Raw genomic sequence first — 18763 nt, forward strand, 5'->3', positions numbered from 1 at the left:
TTTTCGATTTTGGCTTCCTTGATGAGACAAACGCAATTTTATTAATTTGCCTTGATCAAAGTCTAATATAGTCTGTCCAACGAGAAGATCCTTGACAGTGATAGATGTGTCTGTCATTTTAATTTCAAAGTAGTTTATTTTATTTTACAAAGAAATAAGTTGGTACAACTGGAACGCATAGCAGGATATATTTAAAATTTGATTGACAAGATGACAAGTGATTACTTCAAAATATTATGAAAAAAACTGTATAAAACTGAAAAAATGTAATTGAGTTATTTTATTTAATAAAAACGGTATGTGTTAATACAAAACAAACAAGAACAAGACACTACATACCAAAAAAATATAAAAAAGAACTATTATTTACTTTCAAGCTTTTTATGAAACTACCCGCATTTATGATTATATTTATCAATATAACTTATGTACAAATACAAATTTGTAATATTCCACAGGAATAAATAAAACAACATAGGTAAATAAAACAAACTATTTTATTAATAATAACACCTACCAAATTTTATACCATAAAGGTTGATTAATTAACTTTAATCTTAATTTTTTTAAACCAGTTACCTTTTGACATTATTTTTCTGCAGTACTAAAATCCATTATTTACCTATCGTGTGATGTCGATATTTTACAGCTACTCCAGTTTTTAGTATGTGTTTAGTATGGTCCTTCTTTTTCATTGGTGTATAAGACTTGGGCAGCCTGCCCATCTCTGCCCACTTGACTTCAAAAGACACAAAACACACGTAATAATACGAATCAAAATGCATCATCTTCCAAAACGCAGGATATTTAACAAAAGTTGACACAAAATTATAACCTATAATTTGGCAAGACTTTGACAAGCGTCAAAAATGACAAAAATCTAAAGGCGAGTTCATACGCATCGGCGTTCGTTTGTCGTTCATCGTTCCGTCAAACCAATAAAATTGAAATACGATCTGTCATTTTTTAAATAAACCAATAAAACTGGTTAAAAACAACAAGACACGACGCATGACGGATTTATATTTAAACCCATCCATAGATAACTTAAAAATTATTAGAAACTTTTTTTAGTAAAATAAATAGATTGGTATGGGAGGTTATCTGCTTTTCTTCTGTCATCGTCTGTCGAAATCTTACCTGAGAAAAAAAAACAGAGTATAGCAACCTTTAAAAAAATAATATCATTAACTTGCGAAAGTTTTAAACAAGATTCCTCATCAAAATATATGAAAAAAGTTCATATAAACATGGGTATGCAAAAGTATGGTTTTAGAGTTACAGGATGTTAAAACTTATTGAAATTAAGTTTTTTGCTCGATTTTTTGTAATTATTTTAAATACCATTATTTTTTATTTGAAATTGCTGTAGGTTGAATTAATAGTAATAATATTTAATAATAAATTGGATAATACAGTTTCTTCTAACGGCCTTTAAAAACTCGTTTAGCCCTCTTTACTTTGTAACTCAAAAGGGGGATCAGTAAAAGGCGAAAGGTAAAATACACCTCCCAGTGAGGCGGTATGTTAATTCGTCCCTCCGGGTGGCTTTATCGTCGACTTTATCCTTGGGAGGACTTAGAGCGGCTCTAAGATAGTTCGGAGAAAATATCTTTCTCTTTTTTATTGGAGCAAGTTATGACGGGAAACACTTTACTTGCGGAAGTTTTTATAGATGTTTCGGTGTTAGAAGGGTAAGGTGTTTGGATCTTTTGTATAATAATTCGCCACAATCTTTCGCTTACATTTTTTGGACTTTTTTTGTTGTCGTGTAGTATTACTGTATCATCATCATCGACTCAAAATATGCTAAAAACACTTAAACGGACGTCAGATCAAATTGGACTACGCATAAATTATTCAAAAACCAAACTAATGACTAACCTTGTTATTAGTGGAAATGTCTCGGTAGACGGAGCAAATATAGAACAAGTATATTCATATAAATATCTGGGGCACGAAATAACAATTGGCCGCGATAACCAGACGCACGAGATACAAAGAAGAGTAGGACTAACATGGGCAGCATTCGGCAAACTAAGATATGTGTTAAAATCAGATCTACCAATGTGCTTAAAGAGGAAGGTGTTCCATCAGTGCGTTATGCCAGTACTTACATATGGCGCAGAGACACTTACACTGACGAAAAAGTCCATAGAAAAAATCCGTGTAGCCCAACGAGCTATGGAAAGAGCAATGCTTGGTGTATCTCTAAGAGACAAGATTCCCAGTACAGTTATAAAACAGCGTACACGAATAACAGATGCTATATATCTGCTTAAAAAACTCAAATGGGACTGGGCTGGGCATATTGCCAGAAGAACGATAGATGGACCAAGCTAATACTAGAATGGCGGCCAAGACAAGATGCTCTCAGAAACAGAGGCAGACCTCCGACAAGATGGTCAGATGACTTGAAGAGATTTAGGGGAGACTGGACCCAAGTGGCACAGGACCGAGAAGAGTGGAAGGATTTGAGGGAGGCCTACGTCCAGCAGTGGACACTTCAGGTTGGTTGATGATGATGATGATGATGAATTATGGCGTAGCCTCCCCCACATATTTAGACACTCTCTTTGTAGTTGGGCCCATCGGTTGTCTATTAATCTATTACCTGGGTTTTTTGTCGTATCCACTCTATTATTTTACGGTCTCTCTTGGTTATACCTAGCATATTTCTTTCCAATGAGCGTTTGCAACCTGCAGTTTCCTTATATGATGTCCGTTTTAAGTGTCCAGGTTTCGCATGCATAGGTCATTACTGGTATAACACATTGGTCGGTTTATCATTTAGATAGAGTGGCATTCTTGATTTGAATATGATTGAGTTTCTTCCATAAGTACTCCATGTTAACTTAATTCTTCTGTTGATTTCTGGTAGTAGAGATCCCGAGCTGTGTATTAGTTGTCCCAAATATATACATTCTTCTATTATTTCCAGTGTTGTATTATTTATTAGAATGCCTTTTCTTTCTACTAGTTCGCTAGTTCGTTGTACATTACTTTAGTTTTTGCTAAATTCATTTTGAGACCCACTTTGTTGCTGGCTGTATTTAGTTAATTAATTCGTGCTTGTAGTTCTTCAGGATACTATGTCGTCAGCGAATCTTAGATGATTAAGATATTCTTCGTCTATTTTTAACTCTTTGTTGGTCCAGTCCAGTTGACGGAAGATTTCTTCTAGTGTTGCTGTAAACAGCTTTGGGGATATAGCTGTAATGAAGTTCATAAAATTTCTAGGACACCCTGTATATTGTGTTAATATTATACTAGAATAATAGAGACTTCATTCTCTTTTAATAATGACAGTCAATGTATTTTATTGTTAACTCATTATTGTAATAACTTCATTAGTGTTCCTATTGTTGAATTAAATAAGTTAAATATTTAATTGCCATTTTGTAAGAGAGTTTTGATCGGTTTTGGTCGCTATAGTTTAATGCGAAAAACCGAACCGTTTGCGCCGCTCGCCCTACTCTGCTAGTGCAGGCCGAGTGGAGGGGAGCGTCAGTCGAGTACCTTGGCTGCAGCAGCTCCAGTTAGTTAGATTCACAGAACACACTAAAGAAGAACGCTGACTCCCATGCATTTTTTAGTTTCAAAACGGTTTCAAATTTGTAAAGAAATCTGTAATCTGTATATTGAAGTGGCGCCATCTAGCCACCCAGGAAAGTAACAAATGTGGCGGCAAATTTAAATAGATGCAATTTATTTTTAAGCAAGACGTATGACTTGTTCGCCAGTTAGAGCCAATCAGATTTCTACAAAATAATGTGTAGTCATCTGATTGGTCCCAAGTTGGCAAACAAGTCAAATGGTAAAAAACAAGGATTTATATATAAAGGTTAAACCAGGTTAAACTATTGTAAAGTGTTAAATGGTTTGCTTATATCATTAATATATGTGCATAAAAACCTACAATAAATAATTTATTTTAATTTACAGAAAATTATACCATAAAACATTTTACAAACAAATAAAACAACAGATTAAAAAGTATAATATTTATTATAGTACCAGATTTAAGAACACAACAAATATCGTTGGAATACAAGAGAAAGTGACGTCCATTAGAAACAATGTTTTATTTACGTGTATTTTTTACATTGGACTTGAACAATTGTGTAATATCACATTGTGGAGTTTATGTACAAAAATATGGAGTTGATCAATTTTTTTTGTAAAATATATGGCGTTGTAAATATTACATTGTTAAAAAATAAAATTCACGAACATTTGGACTTGGTTAGGTTACCTCGCCTCACTTTCTCGGATTATTAAATAAAATTGTTAGATAAATCAAAGACCTTTAACTTAAACCTTACCTTTAATAAAGATCTTAAAAATCAAACACAAAACAAAGTTCAAAAAAATTCAAAAATACAAAATCACGATTGCAAAATGAAGATTGCAAAAAACACAGCCAAACAACCAGAAAACAACGAAACGCACATCTCCGTTCAATTGCAAAACACAACTGAAGAGGAAGGAGGAAGCCGGAAACGGAAAACTGATTTGACATACAGAACAATGACAGAACATAATTAATAGGCCTCTTTAGGCAACTATAAAAACAATTTTGTACGCAATTGTTAGGCAACTAGAAAAATTAAAATAAAAATACGCCATCTAGCGCCCCAGGAAATTACTACCCCAAAAAAAGATCGTTCAAGGTCGTATATCTCAGTTGACTGGCCCTGGTTAGATTGTGGTGGCACGTGAAACAGTGAGGTTCGAGTCCGGAGTGCCCTGCCAAGTGTCCTGCTGCCAGCCGCCTGTCGCCGCACTGTATCCACCAACGTGATCGAGAGTAGGTCGTATTCTTTTTATTGTTAATGACGTTTACTTTACTGCCTTAACGCGTTACAGGAATAAGGGAGACAGAGATATTTATATTCGCTCAGGTAGGCCCAACTGTGTCCTCTACGGAGGTTGGGGGCTATTTGATCGGATCACGTGGACGCGAGGAACGATTTCTTTTGTTAAAAGGGAGAGAGTGAGACAGCTAACGGTTAAGGTAGTACAGGAAACGCACGGGTCGCGAATGTTCACGGAGCTAAAACAAGACCTCGCCCAAATCCCGAGGCGGGTTTTGTAGCTCCCGTATTTTCTGGGTGTGTCGTCCGGACGGCACCCTGCATCAGTGACGCTGGACGGGATCTCGCCGAAATCCCGAGGTTGTCCTGACCGGGCGGTGTGTGTGCGGGCTGCGCTTATCCAAACGACGTACAACTCGCCGAGACGTCGCTAACGTCTACGTCACGGGACGCTGCTAACTTCGCGATCGATCCAGGGTTGGAGTTTGTGTATCCCACGGGACGCTGTTAGTTTCGCGATCGATCCAGGACTCGCGTTTGTGTATCGCACGGGACGCTGTTAGTTTCGCGATCGATCCAGGACTCGCGTGTGTGTATCCCACGGGACACTGTTAGTTTCGCGATCGATCCAGGACTCGCGTTTGTGTATCCCACGGGACGCTGTTAGTTTCGCGATCGATCCAGGACTCGCGTTTGTGTATCCCACGGGACACTGTTAATTTCGCGATCGTCCAGGGCTCGCGTTTGTGTCCCACAGGAATCCGTTAACTTCGCGATCGATCCAGGACTCGCGTTTGTGTATCCCACGGGACACTGTTAATTTCGCGATCGATCCAGGGTTCGCGTTTGTGTCCCACAGGAAGCCGTTAACTTCGCGATCGATCCAGGACTCGCGTTTGTGTATCACGGGACACTTTTAACTTCGACGCCGATCCGAGGTCCGGGTTTCGCTGTCAAAATGGACGCCGTTCCGAGAAATATTTAGCTGTGACCACCGGGACGCCTGTAACGTCGTCGCCGCCGTTTAGAGAGTCGCGTCATAGTAGAGTGTGTTGCTCCGGTACTTACGTGTCTGTGTTTTTTAGGACGCCGCTAAATTCGACATCGATCAGGAACTCGCGTCGTCTTATTTAATAGAACGTCATTTCGGGAACGCGTTTTGAATTCGCGGGATAGAATCAGTCAGAGAGTTACATATCGGGAATAATCGATCAAAACTCTAGAGGTACACGGTTGTTAGTGTAAATCTTGTGCTACGAGGTACTGAACATTTATTTTATTTTTATTATTGTTACAAATAGAGAACGCGAACTTTCTTTGATTACTTTTGTACATAAGTAATTTATTAAATAAAAACCTAGTGTTACGTTGTAGTTAATTGTGTGTTTTATTTTCTTTTCATCTCATCACTCCCTGGTATCTCCGCTGTATAAAAGCTACCCGTATTGGCACTAGTGGTCTCTCAAACACTTTAAACGTTGGGGGTAGCGCCCGAGGAACCGAATAAACGCAACTCGGCATCCCTGAGCTTTCTCAAAAACGGGGGAGTCTCACATAGCGTCTCCCTGTCATACTCCTTGCCCAGTGGGAAACTCTGGGGTTGTTTTGTATGTATATCCTCCAACAATATCTATCCAAATTTAATTAACCAAAGTTTTCAACGACAAAATCACTCTAAAATCTATTAATATAATTAACGAAAGCTATAAAACACTTTTATTACTGCAAAGAATTATTATAGACAAACATGTACCTAACGAACTATAATTCATAAGTTTTCATCGCAGAAATCTCTCTAGAATCGATTAATTAAAACTCTATAAAATACTTTAATACACAAAATTATCCGATCTATTTGTTTTCCCAATCACTATTAACTTTTGTTCAAAATTACGACTTTCGAACTTTACCGTTTAAATAGGAATTAAGTTCTATTGGCCGAAAAAGTTCGAGAACAAGTTGTGGATATATTAGGTTGTTATGTTAGAAGTACGACCATTTTAAACTCCGGACCTCGGGCTATCGTAAAGATAAATTCAACGAAAATACGGCATTTTCACAACTATAATTAAATGAGTTTTCATTTATCAGAGCTGCAACGTTGTTTGTTTTAGTTTTACGATCGAAAATATTTGGATGAAAGAAAAATAATGAGTAATAAACAGTTTTATAGGAAATGTAATGGATTATTGACCACACTATAAATTATAGATATTTTTATTTTACCTGCTGATATTTGTTATATTTTATAATTTGATAATAATTTAAGATCTAGCCAAAATGATGTATTCCGGGTCCTTAGAGGTTTTTGTGTTACAACGGTGACTATGTTACGTTAACTCATTCAATTTAGATTTGCACTTGTGTGTACAGTTTAGCTCAAGGAAGCGGTTGTACCCTGAAGCAATAGGTAGTAAGTAGTGTTGGGAAAATTCGAATTAAATAATACGACTAATTCGATAGTTAATTAAAATTAACTAATTCGAATTATCTTTTTCGATATAATCGAGATACAAATTAGTATTTTATATTATATCTGTGGTAACCGAATTACAAATGAACATAAAATTAGGCATTCCAAACCATGTGATTTTAAAATGGCAGCTGGGGGCAAGGTCAATGAAGCCGATCAGCTGTTCTGTCATAATTCTATCGATTGAGGTTTTAGTTTTGTATTCAGTATTCAGTTTATATTTTTTTTAATAATACATACCTATTGGGTCATCAGTATGTGTAAAAAATAATAAAAATAAATAAAAAGTAACTTTCTTATTGTTTATTCGACAGTTGTACATTTCTGTTTTATTACGATATATAAATAAGCTAATTTTGTAATTTACACTCGTGAAAATAAGAATTACAATATAATGTTATAAATAAATAAATATTTGAGTAACAATCAATAATACACTGCAATTCCTAAATGCCATTTTAAAACAATATGTTATATTTTTAAGAGCATCATAGATGGATTGGACCATTCTATTTATAAGGTTTTATACCTTTTGTATAAATCATTATTGATTACTTTAAATGTTGTTGAGGCTGTAGCAAAAGACACTTTAAAACGATAAGCCAAATTTTTTAAACTTGCTTAGAGCTGTCGTTTGTGTAAACGGTATGTAATTTGCAATAAGGCGAAATTACTAATTTTAAATATAATTTAGAATATTAGAATATTAGTAATTAGTATAGTACTATTAGTAGTATTCTTTCGTTCTGAACGAACTGAAAATTTTCACTTAAACTGATTTATAAAGGGAATCGACAAAGAAAGGAACGATCCGATATAGAAAAATCCTGAAATCATTGTTATTTCCTATACCACGTAGGAATAAATCAGTTTAAGTGAAAATTTTCATTTCGTTCAGAACGAAAGAATACTACTATTATTTGGTTCATTTCCATCTCACCCAAACTTCACCTGCCGAACACTAAAATTAATTTTCTTCTTTTATCTAAATAATTATTGATTGCAACTGATAAAATAAAAAGAAATACGAACCGCACGTAAACAAGGACATACTTATATCGTTTTAGAAGAAGCTTTTATTTTAGATATGAGCTTTTCAATAGGAATTGAAACAATCATAAACTCGGCACTTTTAAATCTAAAACTTTAAATTATGGTTTAATTTATTAAACGGTTTCGGCATAGTTAATAGAATACATTGAATAAAGAATATTTTTTTTTATTTTATATTCAGTGATAGAATAGGTATGGCAATGGTTCAGATTTGTTTAAAATAGCCCCTAGACGAGCACTAGCTGGGACGAATTTATTTTTAGGTTAAATTTATAATACTACTAAATAATTCGATTGTGAAATATGAATTATTACTAATTATTCGATGGTGAAAATAATTCGATTATTCCCATCACTAGTAGTAAGTATACACAACCAGCAACATGCAATAATATCGCCTATTGACAACATACTGAAGATCAAATGTTGTCTCGTACTCTGAAGCAACGCAATATTGTCCGAAAACAATATTGCGCTGGTTCAGTGTGCGAGACAATATAATATTATTTTTATACAGTTCATACCAATTAAACTTTTAGTGATGTGATTAAACTTGATCGGCACAGCGTTGCCCACTTTTATATATTTTCTTTAAATCAAATTATTTTAGGAAACAAAAATAAATTAATTATAAATATATAAACAGTTATTAATTACATCAACAAAATTCACCTTCTTATAAGCACTTAAGGGACATAAAGGGCCATTACTCCCTCTTTCCCGTTCAAAATATTCTGTCTTGTACACAATTAATTTAAATCAAAGAATATACCTAGCTAGAAAAAGAATGGACTCTGCCATACTGAAAAATGGTCCTACAGAAGTGGCGCCATCTATTGAGTAGGGCTTGTTTTAAATGGATCGAAGCGCGATAAAATAATTAAATTTGATTATTAAATTTTATTTTTTACACAAATTCAACAATACTAATGACAAGTATCATTGTGTTGTGTAAAAAATAAGATTTAACAGTATAATTTATACAATTATTAAATAAAATTAAAGCCAAATATGTGTAAATATTATTTATTATTCAAAGTTTTTATTTATAAGTCAAATATTTAAACATCGTTTATTATAATAAAACAAGACCTACGTAATACGCCCACAGTTTTGTAAATGGAGTAAATATAAATAGGTACTTAAATGATGGCAAAAATAAAAGACTTACATTATATTTTTAGGGCCACAAACAAAAGGAATTGTCTAATTAAAACACATATAACAAATTATAGTTTGAAAAACGTTTTGATAATCATTTGATAATATTATGATTGGCGCTATGACAACGACAATATTTTTTGAGAATTTGACAATAGTATGACAATGGCCGTTGGAAACTATGGAAACTACAAAAAAATTCTGATTTCACGACATCTGGCAATAACTAGTAGCAACTTCTTAACCTAAAAATTAATTGCACTACCACCTAGCGCCTGAGGCTGGAACTATTTTATTTGAAATTTCCATGGAAACGGTGGAACCGCTTTTGCTATTTTACTTTCCCGCCCTGATTTAAATCAAAGAATCGTAATACAAAACTAAAGTGTCAAAACGAATGACAATGTCAGGAAATAAATAAATAAATGCGGCAACTTGGCATTCTTTAGAGCAGAGCTACCACTTGAATCCTCAGCGCGAAATTTAAATTCCAGTTAATCAGCACGGCGCTGAATAGGTCCATTGTTGGCAACAATGAATTTAAAAATCGCACAATAAATACATAAATAATTAATACATGAGAAGACGCATTTTGTTTGCCGTTAGATCCATAGATAAAAGAAAATAATCTACTATTAAGATAGATATGAAACTTAATAGTAAAATTTTGGGTCAAAGCGCCCCTCCGTGTTTTTAGTGGAGACTACGTTTAAATCAGCGCCTTCGCCTTTTCTGCTGTAAATGTTTTTTATGTTTATATTTGAATTCAAAGGATTTATTTTTAAAGTTACACTGATATATTAGTATATCAGAGTAACTTTAATAAAAACTATAAGAATATATATATTTTACAATTTATTTTTTTATTTATTTTACAGAGTTTCATGTAAATGATCGTAAGTCGACTGGCTGTCTAATGAATTGACCGAGATTTATAGATTTTAAAGCGAACGAAAAAAATCAAATAACGAATACATACCATATATTTTTCTTTTATCTAAGATACATACCTTATCGTCTTTTGGAAACACGTACATTTTTGCAGTTTTGTTAGTTTCTTTGCAAGATGCAACACAACAAGAAAACACCATTTTTACAGTTAATAAATAATAAAACTATTTCTGACTATGATATTTAAAATTTAGATAGATAGAAAATTAAAAAACAAACGAGTATTTGCAAACATGCAAACGCAGGCCCAAATTCAATAAAAATCAAAATTTTTCGCTTTTTTCACTGAAAAGGTATTTTTTGATTTATCAGCAGTCATTGTCAAGTTGGCAATATACAGGGTGTTTTCGAATTAGTCTAAAAAAATTATGGTGTGATTCCTCATGTGTTCTTAAAACAATTTTTATATAACCATTGGGTCTAAAGTACTTCCTTTCTGATCTACACGGTGTTAAAAATTAAAAAAAAATCGATTTTTTTGCTTAACATAAATGGTACACCACTGCTTTTTTAAAGAAAATATATTTTTTTCTTGACTGGCCATACTTTTTCAACAAAATTGAGCTTTTGAGTTTTTCTTGTTCATCAAACGGTTGTCGAGAAAAAAATAAATATACTTATTAAGAGCCCGCCTTAATTCGTTTTCTAACGATTTTTTATTTTTTAGATTAATTAGGAAACACCCTGTATATGCATATTACAGGCACCCATATAAACTCTTAGATTAAGAATAAAAATATAAACTAGTAACCTCTAAAAATTATTTTTCCTACCACTAGAGACATACCGTGCTTTTAGTGTGTACTAAATTATTTTATCAAAATTTCACCATATAAGTTTCCAGGCAATGGTTAGATGGACAAAAAATCTGTTTTCAAGTCTGTCAACAATCCTCGCCTCGGGGAGGTGTTTTTCCTACTTTTTCTTTAGGTTTTTCGCCAGTATTTCTAAACTAAACACAGCCACGCGAATTTTTTATAGCAGTTTAATAAGCACCAACGGAGATGTTTTGCTATAATTAGTTTGCGTGGGAACGAATCTCAAAATATTATTCAGTCCGGTTTTCTGATTATTATTTTTGCTTTCTAATGAAACTGGAAAGTCACTTGTTGTCAACAAAATTAAATAAAGAAAAAAATGTATTAAGTAATTTTAACACTACTCAATAGGGTTTCACTACTTGACTTGACTTACAAGTTGACAAGAGTTGAAATCAAGTCAAGTTCAAGTCAAGTAGTTACAATTTCAAGTACTTGAAAAGTCAAGCAATTGCTCACAACTCCTTGATTTTTGTCAAGCTACTTGATTACTTCACTTTGTGTTAAGTTTCATTTGATATTTTTAATCAACCACAAAACCCTGCAATTTTGGGGGGCTAGTTTCATCAGGTGAAGCTCTCGAGACCCTAAAATCTGGTCATTTGTTTTACTATAGTGGAGAACAACATCAGTCAATAGGAGGTGTAGGTTTTTTTATAAATAAAAGGCTAGCAGAAAGCCTGAAAATCATCCACTCAGTATCCACTAGAGTAATATACGCCATTTTTAAAATAAACACTAGATATAACCTAAAAGTAGTTCAAGTTTACGCTCCAACAACAGAACATACTGACGAGGAGATTCAGACTTTTTATGATGATTTATGTACAGCTATCTCAAATAACCATACACATTTCACTGTCGTATGCGGTGACTTTAATGCCAAATTGGGAACGAAATTAGATCCATCAGAAACTGCCTTAGGCAATTTTGGAAGCCCAGGACGAAACGATCGTGGTGACACTCTTTTAAATTTCCTATTAGAGAAAAACTTGTTTCAAATGAACAGTTTCTTCCAGAAGAAACCCCACCGCAGATGGACATGGAAAAGCCCAGATGGCAGAACGAAAAACGAAATCGATTACTTTATCACTGACAAAAGGTACATATTTAGAGATGTAACGGTCCTTAATAAATTTGCAAAATCAAGCGAGGTCCATCAAGCAGACCATCGAATGGTGAGAGCCACAATTATAGTAAACACCAATTACGAACGGCACAAAATGATAAGGAAAAAACAAAGTAAGACATGGACACACCCGAGAAGTATACAGGAATTCGGAAACCACATCACTCAAACCCTTCAACACATATCACCACCAAACGATTTTAATATCCTAAATGATATAATAGTAGAAGCAATAACGGAAGCCCAAAAGAAATGTTGCCCAACAAATCTGAAGGAGGAAAAGATCAGTTTGGAAACACAACGCAAAATGGAGCAAAGAAGGAAATTGAAAAGCGACGAACACGCCAGTCAAGGTGATTTGAATAAACTAAATAAGGAAATATCAAGAGAAATCAGAAAAGACATAAGAAAGCACAGAAACGAAAAAATAATTAAAACTATCGAGGATAATAAGAGCATGAAAATAATGAGACGCAAGCTCACTAATGGAAAAAAAGAAATCGTCAAACTCAAGGACAAAAATGGTAATATAACATCTAATAGAGAACATTTATTACAGATTGTGGAAACACTCTATGAAACACTATACACCAACCACTCTACTCTAGACTCGAGGAAGTACCTACAAGGAAAGGTTCAAAATCAGGGTTCTGAGGATGTTCCGGAAATCTCTGTAAGTGAAATTTACAATGCTCTAAAAAATATGAAGAACAATAAAGCTCCGGGGGATGATGGTGTCGTCACAGAAGCGATAAAGATGGGAGGAACAGTATTAATGACCAATATTCAACGGCTGTTCAATATCTGTCTGGAAAATCAAAATATCCCTACAAAGTGGAATAACTCAATAATTATCCTCTCACATAAAAAAGGAGACATAGCAGACCTGGAAAATTACATACCAATTAGCCTTCTTAACCATCTTTATAAACTATATACCCGAATTATAACAATTAGACTAGAGGCAAAATTGGACTTCTACCAACCTAAAGAGCAAGCTGGTTTCCGTTCCGAATTTGGTACCAACGATCATCTGCAGTGTTTAAAAACCTTAATAGAAAAAACCATCGAATACAATCGTCCCCTAGCACTGATATTTGTCGATTTTAAAAAAGCGTTCGATACGGTAGAATTACCGGCCATCCTAACAGCGCTACAAGAATGTAGAATCGACCTCGATATTGTAACATAATAAAAACATATATGACAATGCTACAACAACTGTAAATCTACATTCCACAACTAACCAGATAAAAATAAAAAGGGGAGTTAGGCAGGGCGATACCATGTCGCCAAAATTGTTTATTACTGTTCTTGAGCATGCATTCAAAATGCTGGCTTGGCAACAAAAAGGAATAGTTATCGATGGAGGGATACTCAACCATCTACGCTTTGCGGATGATATCGTTATAGTGTCAGATAGTCTGGGAGAGATCAAAGACATGCTTCAAGAACTTAACGATGCATTACACGAGATTGGACTAACAATAAATTTTAACAAGACTAAGATAATGTCTAATATGGTGCCCAGCGAACACATACAAATTCACAAAAACAGAATAGAATTAGTCCACAAATATGTATACTTGGGCCATGAGATCAAAATAAGCAGAGATAATCAAACCTGTGAACTGGCTAGACGAATTACCTTGGGATGGGCGGCTTACGGAAAAATGAGGGACATCTTTAGAGCAAATATCCCAATACACCTGAAAAGAAAGGCATATAACCAATGTATCCTCCCGGTTTTGACCTATGGCGCCGAGACACTCACTCTAACAAAATCAACCGCAGAAAAATTGAGAGTGACATAAAGGCGGATGGGGAGATCTATGATTGGCCTGACTTTGAGAGATCGAGTAAGAAATGAAGAGATACGCCGACGTACGGGAGTGGATGACATTATCCAGCGAATCACAAAACAAAAGTGGAGATGGGCTGGACACATTGCTAGAATGGCAGACGGGAGATGGACCAAAAGACTTATAGAGTGGAGACCAAGAGCCCACAAGCGTAGCCAAGGCAGACCTCCCACCCGATGGACCGACGACCTGAAACGAATAACAACTAACTGGATTGCAACAGCTAAAAACCGCGAGAACTGGGACGTTTGGGGGAGGCCTATGTTCAACTATGGACGTGAAAGGGGGCTGCGTGATGATGATGATGATGAGTTTCATCTCGTTGGAATTTGACTTTCGAAAAATCCGTTTGCCAAAAATAAGCTTTTTACGTCAAGCAGTTTAAGCAGAATCGTGGTTAAGAAATTACCCAACTTTTTGGAACACCCTGTATGATTTTTAAAAAAATTCAAGATATGTATAATATTGTAATATTTGAGGGGCGTTTTCACCCTCTTGGAATTTGAGATTCGAGAAACCCCTCGAACCTCTACACCCCACAGTCAATTCGTTTGCCAAAAATCAGCTTTAAACGTCAAGCAGTTTAAGCAAAATCGTGATTACTCAATGGTCATATTTTATGAAACACCCTGTATAAATTTATAAAAAATCTTAAAATATGTAAAACAACAAAATAAAATATACGTGTTTAAGAGTTTTTTCGAAAAACTCACCGGTTTTTAAATAAAAAATATTTTAATATTTGGGGATAGTTTCACCCCCCTTAGAATTCGAGTTTCGAAAAATCTGTCTGTTTCGGGTTAACTCCAGTTTTAAGATAGAGAAAAGTATGTCATATATTTAACTAAACCTTGCTTTATTTTTTTAGAATCTCTGTGACCTTTTGCAGGAATCTAATAAAGGCAGATCAGTTCCAGGAAATTACAAAAACCATTCGTCACTAGACAAAATTCATCGGGATACCCTTGTATCTATTATTTTTTATTTTGGAATACAATTATATTTACCTACTTATCACCAAAAGATTAATTCCGAAATAAAGTTATTTTACTAATAAATCTGATATTTATTTCATTTAAATTGTTAGTACTGCTCCTATTCAATTAAAATCGGTTAAAGCTTTAAACAAAGTGACATGTAAATCATTAAGCATTTCACTTCAAAATATAAAGAGAAAGGCTTGAAACAAAAGGCATGTATTTGAAAAACAAAAGGAAAGCACTAATAAACAAATATATATTTTTTTAAATCAAATTGGCAGCATTTTTATTTTAAATCTGATATACCCTTTGAATAAGAAGACTAAGGTAGGAGCATAATGCTATCCATGTGAGCGGAAAAAGCACTCTAGGGTGGGGATCCTTGACAGTTCTGTTTGACGATTCATTTGACACATTTGAATTTGATTTGAAATTTTGTGGATTTGTCAGTCTTTACGGAGCTTATTTTATGTTATTTATTATTTATTCTACTACTGATAGTTGTATAAAGGTAGTAAATCTAGATGGAAATTGTGGCAGAACTTAAATTAACACTGACACTATCGCGATTTATTGAAAAAGACTCTAAAATAGTTGGTTGTGTAGCGTGCGGTAGATCTCGGCAAAAATTGAGTGAAATAATGGAACAACTTTTCGCTAGTAAGTGACTATATAATATACATACGTGTAGTAAACCGATCATTTATGAAATTCACTTAAATTAACTAAATTATATATTTTTCTTGCATTTTAGCTTTTATTTACTACTTGTCAAAGATCAGATGTCAAAAAATTTTGATATGTTAATTTGACTTACGTGCTTCAGTAGCGTATCGGATGTTTGTGTTAATAAATACTTATTATAAGGAAAATAAATTTAAGTCGGCCATATTTGAGGCCCATCGCGGTGTACCTAAGATTTTTGATATGCTCCTTCCTTAGTCTTCTTATTCAAAGGATATACCATTAACAATGACAATGATCATGTATGTTTTATATGTACGAGTATATGCATAAAATTAATAGATATCTTATTAATTCAATTATGACCATTAATGAGGCCAAAATACGTTTGATTTTTGATTCATTAGCATTTTTTTTATTTTACAACGTTTTTTTCTCTCAGTGTAAGTAAGTAGAGGTTGTTGGTTACAGAGGAAGTTGAAATCGAAGTTAAAATCAAATAGTCGAAAGGTTCTCCAACTCTATTAAAAGTACGCTTATCCTAAAGGATTATAAAAAACTTTTTAAGTAAAATGTTACCCGTCATAAACTACTTAAACAAAAAAAAAAACGCCATTTTCTCTGAACTAGTTAAAACTCGGCCTAAGTGGTTCCTAGAACGAAACCCATCCGAAGGGATAAATTAATCGACTACCTCCCAAGGGAAACACTTTTTTTACGTGAAAGGTAAAAACTTTATACAAATTTTAGCAAGGAGAAAATACCGACGTGATCGTTGGTAGTAATTTAAGAAATGCCAAGAAAATCTTTGAAAGCGTAATTCGGCTTTGTGGCAACATAAAAAGTAATTCGGTTTAGTGCGGCTAGAAACGAAGTCAAGGGATTATTTCGATCAACGTAGCTTTGAAGCCTGTTTTTTTTTCTTTAAGAAAATGTTTGCACTAATGGAATTTGACTGTAATTAAATTTTAAGAGAATTTTTAGATTTTGAAGACTTTTTTAGTATTATGCCAGTAATAAATTCTAGATTTTTAAAATTTGTTTTCCTTTTATCTTTAGTTTATACAGCGTGCCAAAATGACTGACAATTTTTTGCGGTGTAAATTAACTACAGGCTCCTAGAACAATAAACTTGGGAATTTTGTAAATGCTAAAAAGGATGTATTCAGAAAAATATTTTAACTTCTATAGGATGTCTTAAGAAAGTGTGAGTGGATCGGAATATTTTTTTAGATAAAACACCCTGTATATTATTGCATTTTTGGCTTTGTTTCAGATCACTTTACATAATTCTGAGATATGGGTAAATATTTTTAGATAGTTTCAGATATATTAATAAATAAATAAAATATATTTTTCAGCCTTTTTAAAAAAATATTAAACATAGAAGAACGGCCCTGATATTAAAACTATACTAGGTATTTACTTTAGATTATTACTGTACTTACGTTGCTATTAAATAAAATTATATAAAGGATTCTTGCCACTTAACTGCTGATATAGAAATTTAATTAATAAAAAAATAAATTAATTAAAAAAATTAATTTATTTTAATAAAATAAATAAATTTCTATATCAGCAGTTAAGTGGCAAGAATCCTTTATATAATTCTATTATATACCTATACTGCAAGAAATTTGTTTTCTATTTTATAATTTCTGAAAAAAAACCGTTTATCATCCTTTTACTATCGATAGTTGCGCCTCGGTGGTACGAGAGTACTACCATTGCACGCAGGCCGCTATCTCCCGTTCGGGAGTTAATATCTAACCGACACTTTCCGACAAGTCGGAATTAACTATCTCTGCGCTGTGGTTGTCATTTTGTGGATCTGCCCAAGTTCACCTGATGATGGAGTAGGGCTCCGAAACCGGTAGTGAGAGCAGGTTGATCCACATTATGACAAACACAGCGTAGAATTAAATTTCTATATCAGCAGTTAAGTGGCAAGAATCCTTTATATAATTTTATTATATACCTATACTGCAAGAAATTTGTGTTCTATTTTATTGCTATTAAATATCAGAATCTTAAATCATACAGGATGTTCAAAATTCTACGCCACACTTTCTAAAATATAAAATAATTTCTCTTTCGTTTTTTTTAAATGGAACATCTTGTATATCATTTTTTTGATAGATGGAGATTAAAAAATGAACATTTTTTGTATTTAAAGTATTTCAAAATTTTTAGCGGTTTCGCAGATATTCGCGGTTTTATATTTTATATGGCATTCATGGTAGTTTGTGTGTGTTGCATAGTTATTAACATTAGTCATAGTGGCCACGGAATAATGGGACACCCTGTATAAGATAATATATTTTCTACGCGCAGATAAGGGCTTCAGTAAAAACTCTCCATTTGGTTCTGTTGATGATACATATATTCATTGTTCCTTATTGATGATATATTCTAAAAACAAAACATTAATACAAAACTAATCGACGGCTCTCTACTTGGTTCATGGCGAGTCGCTACTGCTCTGAACAATTATTTCTGTGACCAAAAAAAAAACACTATGACAGTATATTAACGGCAAAATAAAAACACTAAATCACCACAATACACCAAAACACTTTTACTTTTACACTGGACGCGCGTTTCGCTAACCATGTTAGCATCATCAGCAGATGATTATAAACTCAGTTTTTTCAATATCTGCTGATGATGCTAACATGGTTAGCGAAACGCGCGTCCAGTGTAAAAGTAAAAGTGTTTTGGTGTATTGTGGCGATTTAGTGTTTTTATTTTGCTGTGTAACACCAAAGGTTCCAACCCTCAACTGTAATAGTATATTAACGTAAAAATATTCTGTATATTTGTAATTTCTATTAT

General features: G+C 33.7%; 2 protein-coding genes across 2 annotated transcripts in view; both read left to right on the plus strand.

The window, feature by feature from the left end:
• The first annotated feature begins 2291 nt into the window (after window positions 1-2291).
• On the plus strand, window positions 2292-13594 carry LOC115881260. Its single transcript, XM_030898677.1, has 2 exons — window positions 2292-2497; window positions 12016-13594. Exons 1-2 carry the CDS (start codon window positions 2292-2294, stop codon window positions 13592-13594), a joined length of 1785 nt encoding a protein of 594 aa, XP_030754537.1.
• Window positions 13595-14357: 763 nt separating this feature from the next.
• LOC115881261 (KH domain-containing, RNA-binding, signal transduction-associated protein 2-like) overlaps window positions 14358-18763 on the plus strand; it is a 175163-nt gene continuing 170757 nt past the window's right edge. The window contains 1 exon segment of the mRNA XM_030898678.1: window positions 14358-14541. Coding sequence (XP_030754538.1) covers window positions 14358-14541 — 184 coding nt within the window.

Source organism: Sitophilus oryzae, unplaced genomic scaffold, assembly GCF_002938485.1.
Source record: "Sitophilus oryzae breed Bouriz unplaced genomic scaffold, Soryzae_2.0 scaffold_170_pilon_pilon, whole genome shotgun sequence".
NCBI lineage: Eukaryota > Metazoa > Arthropoda > Insecta > Coleoptera > Curculionidae > Sitophilus > Sitophilus oryzae.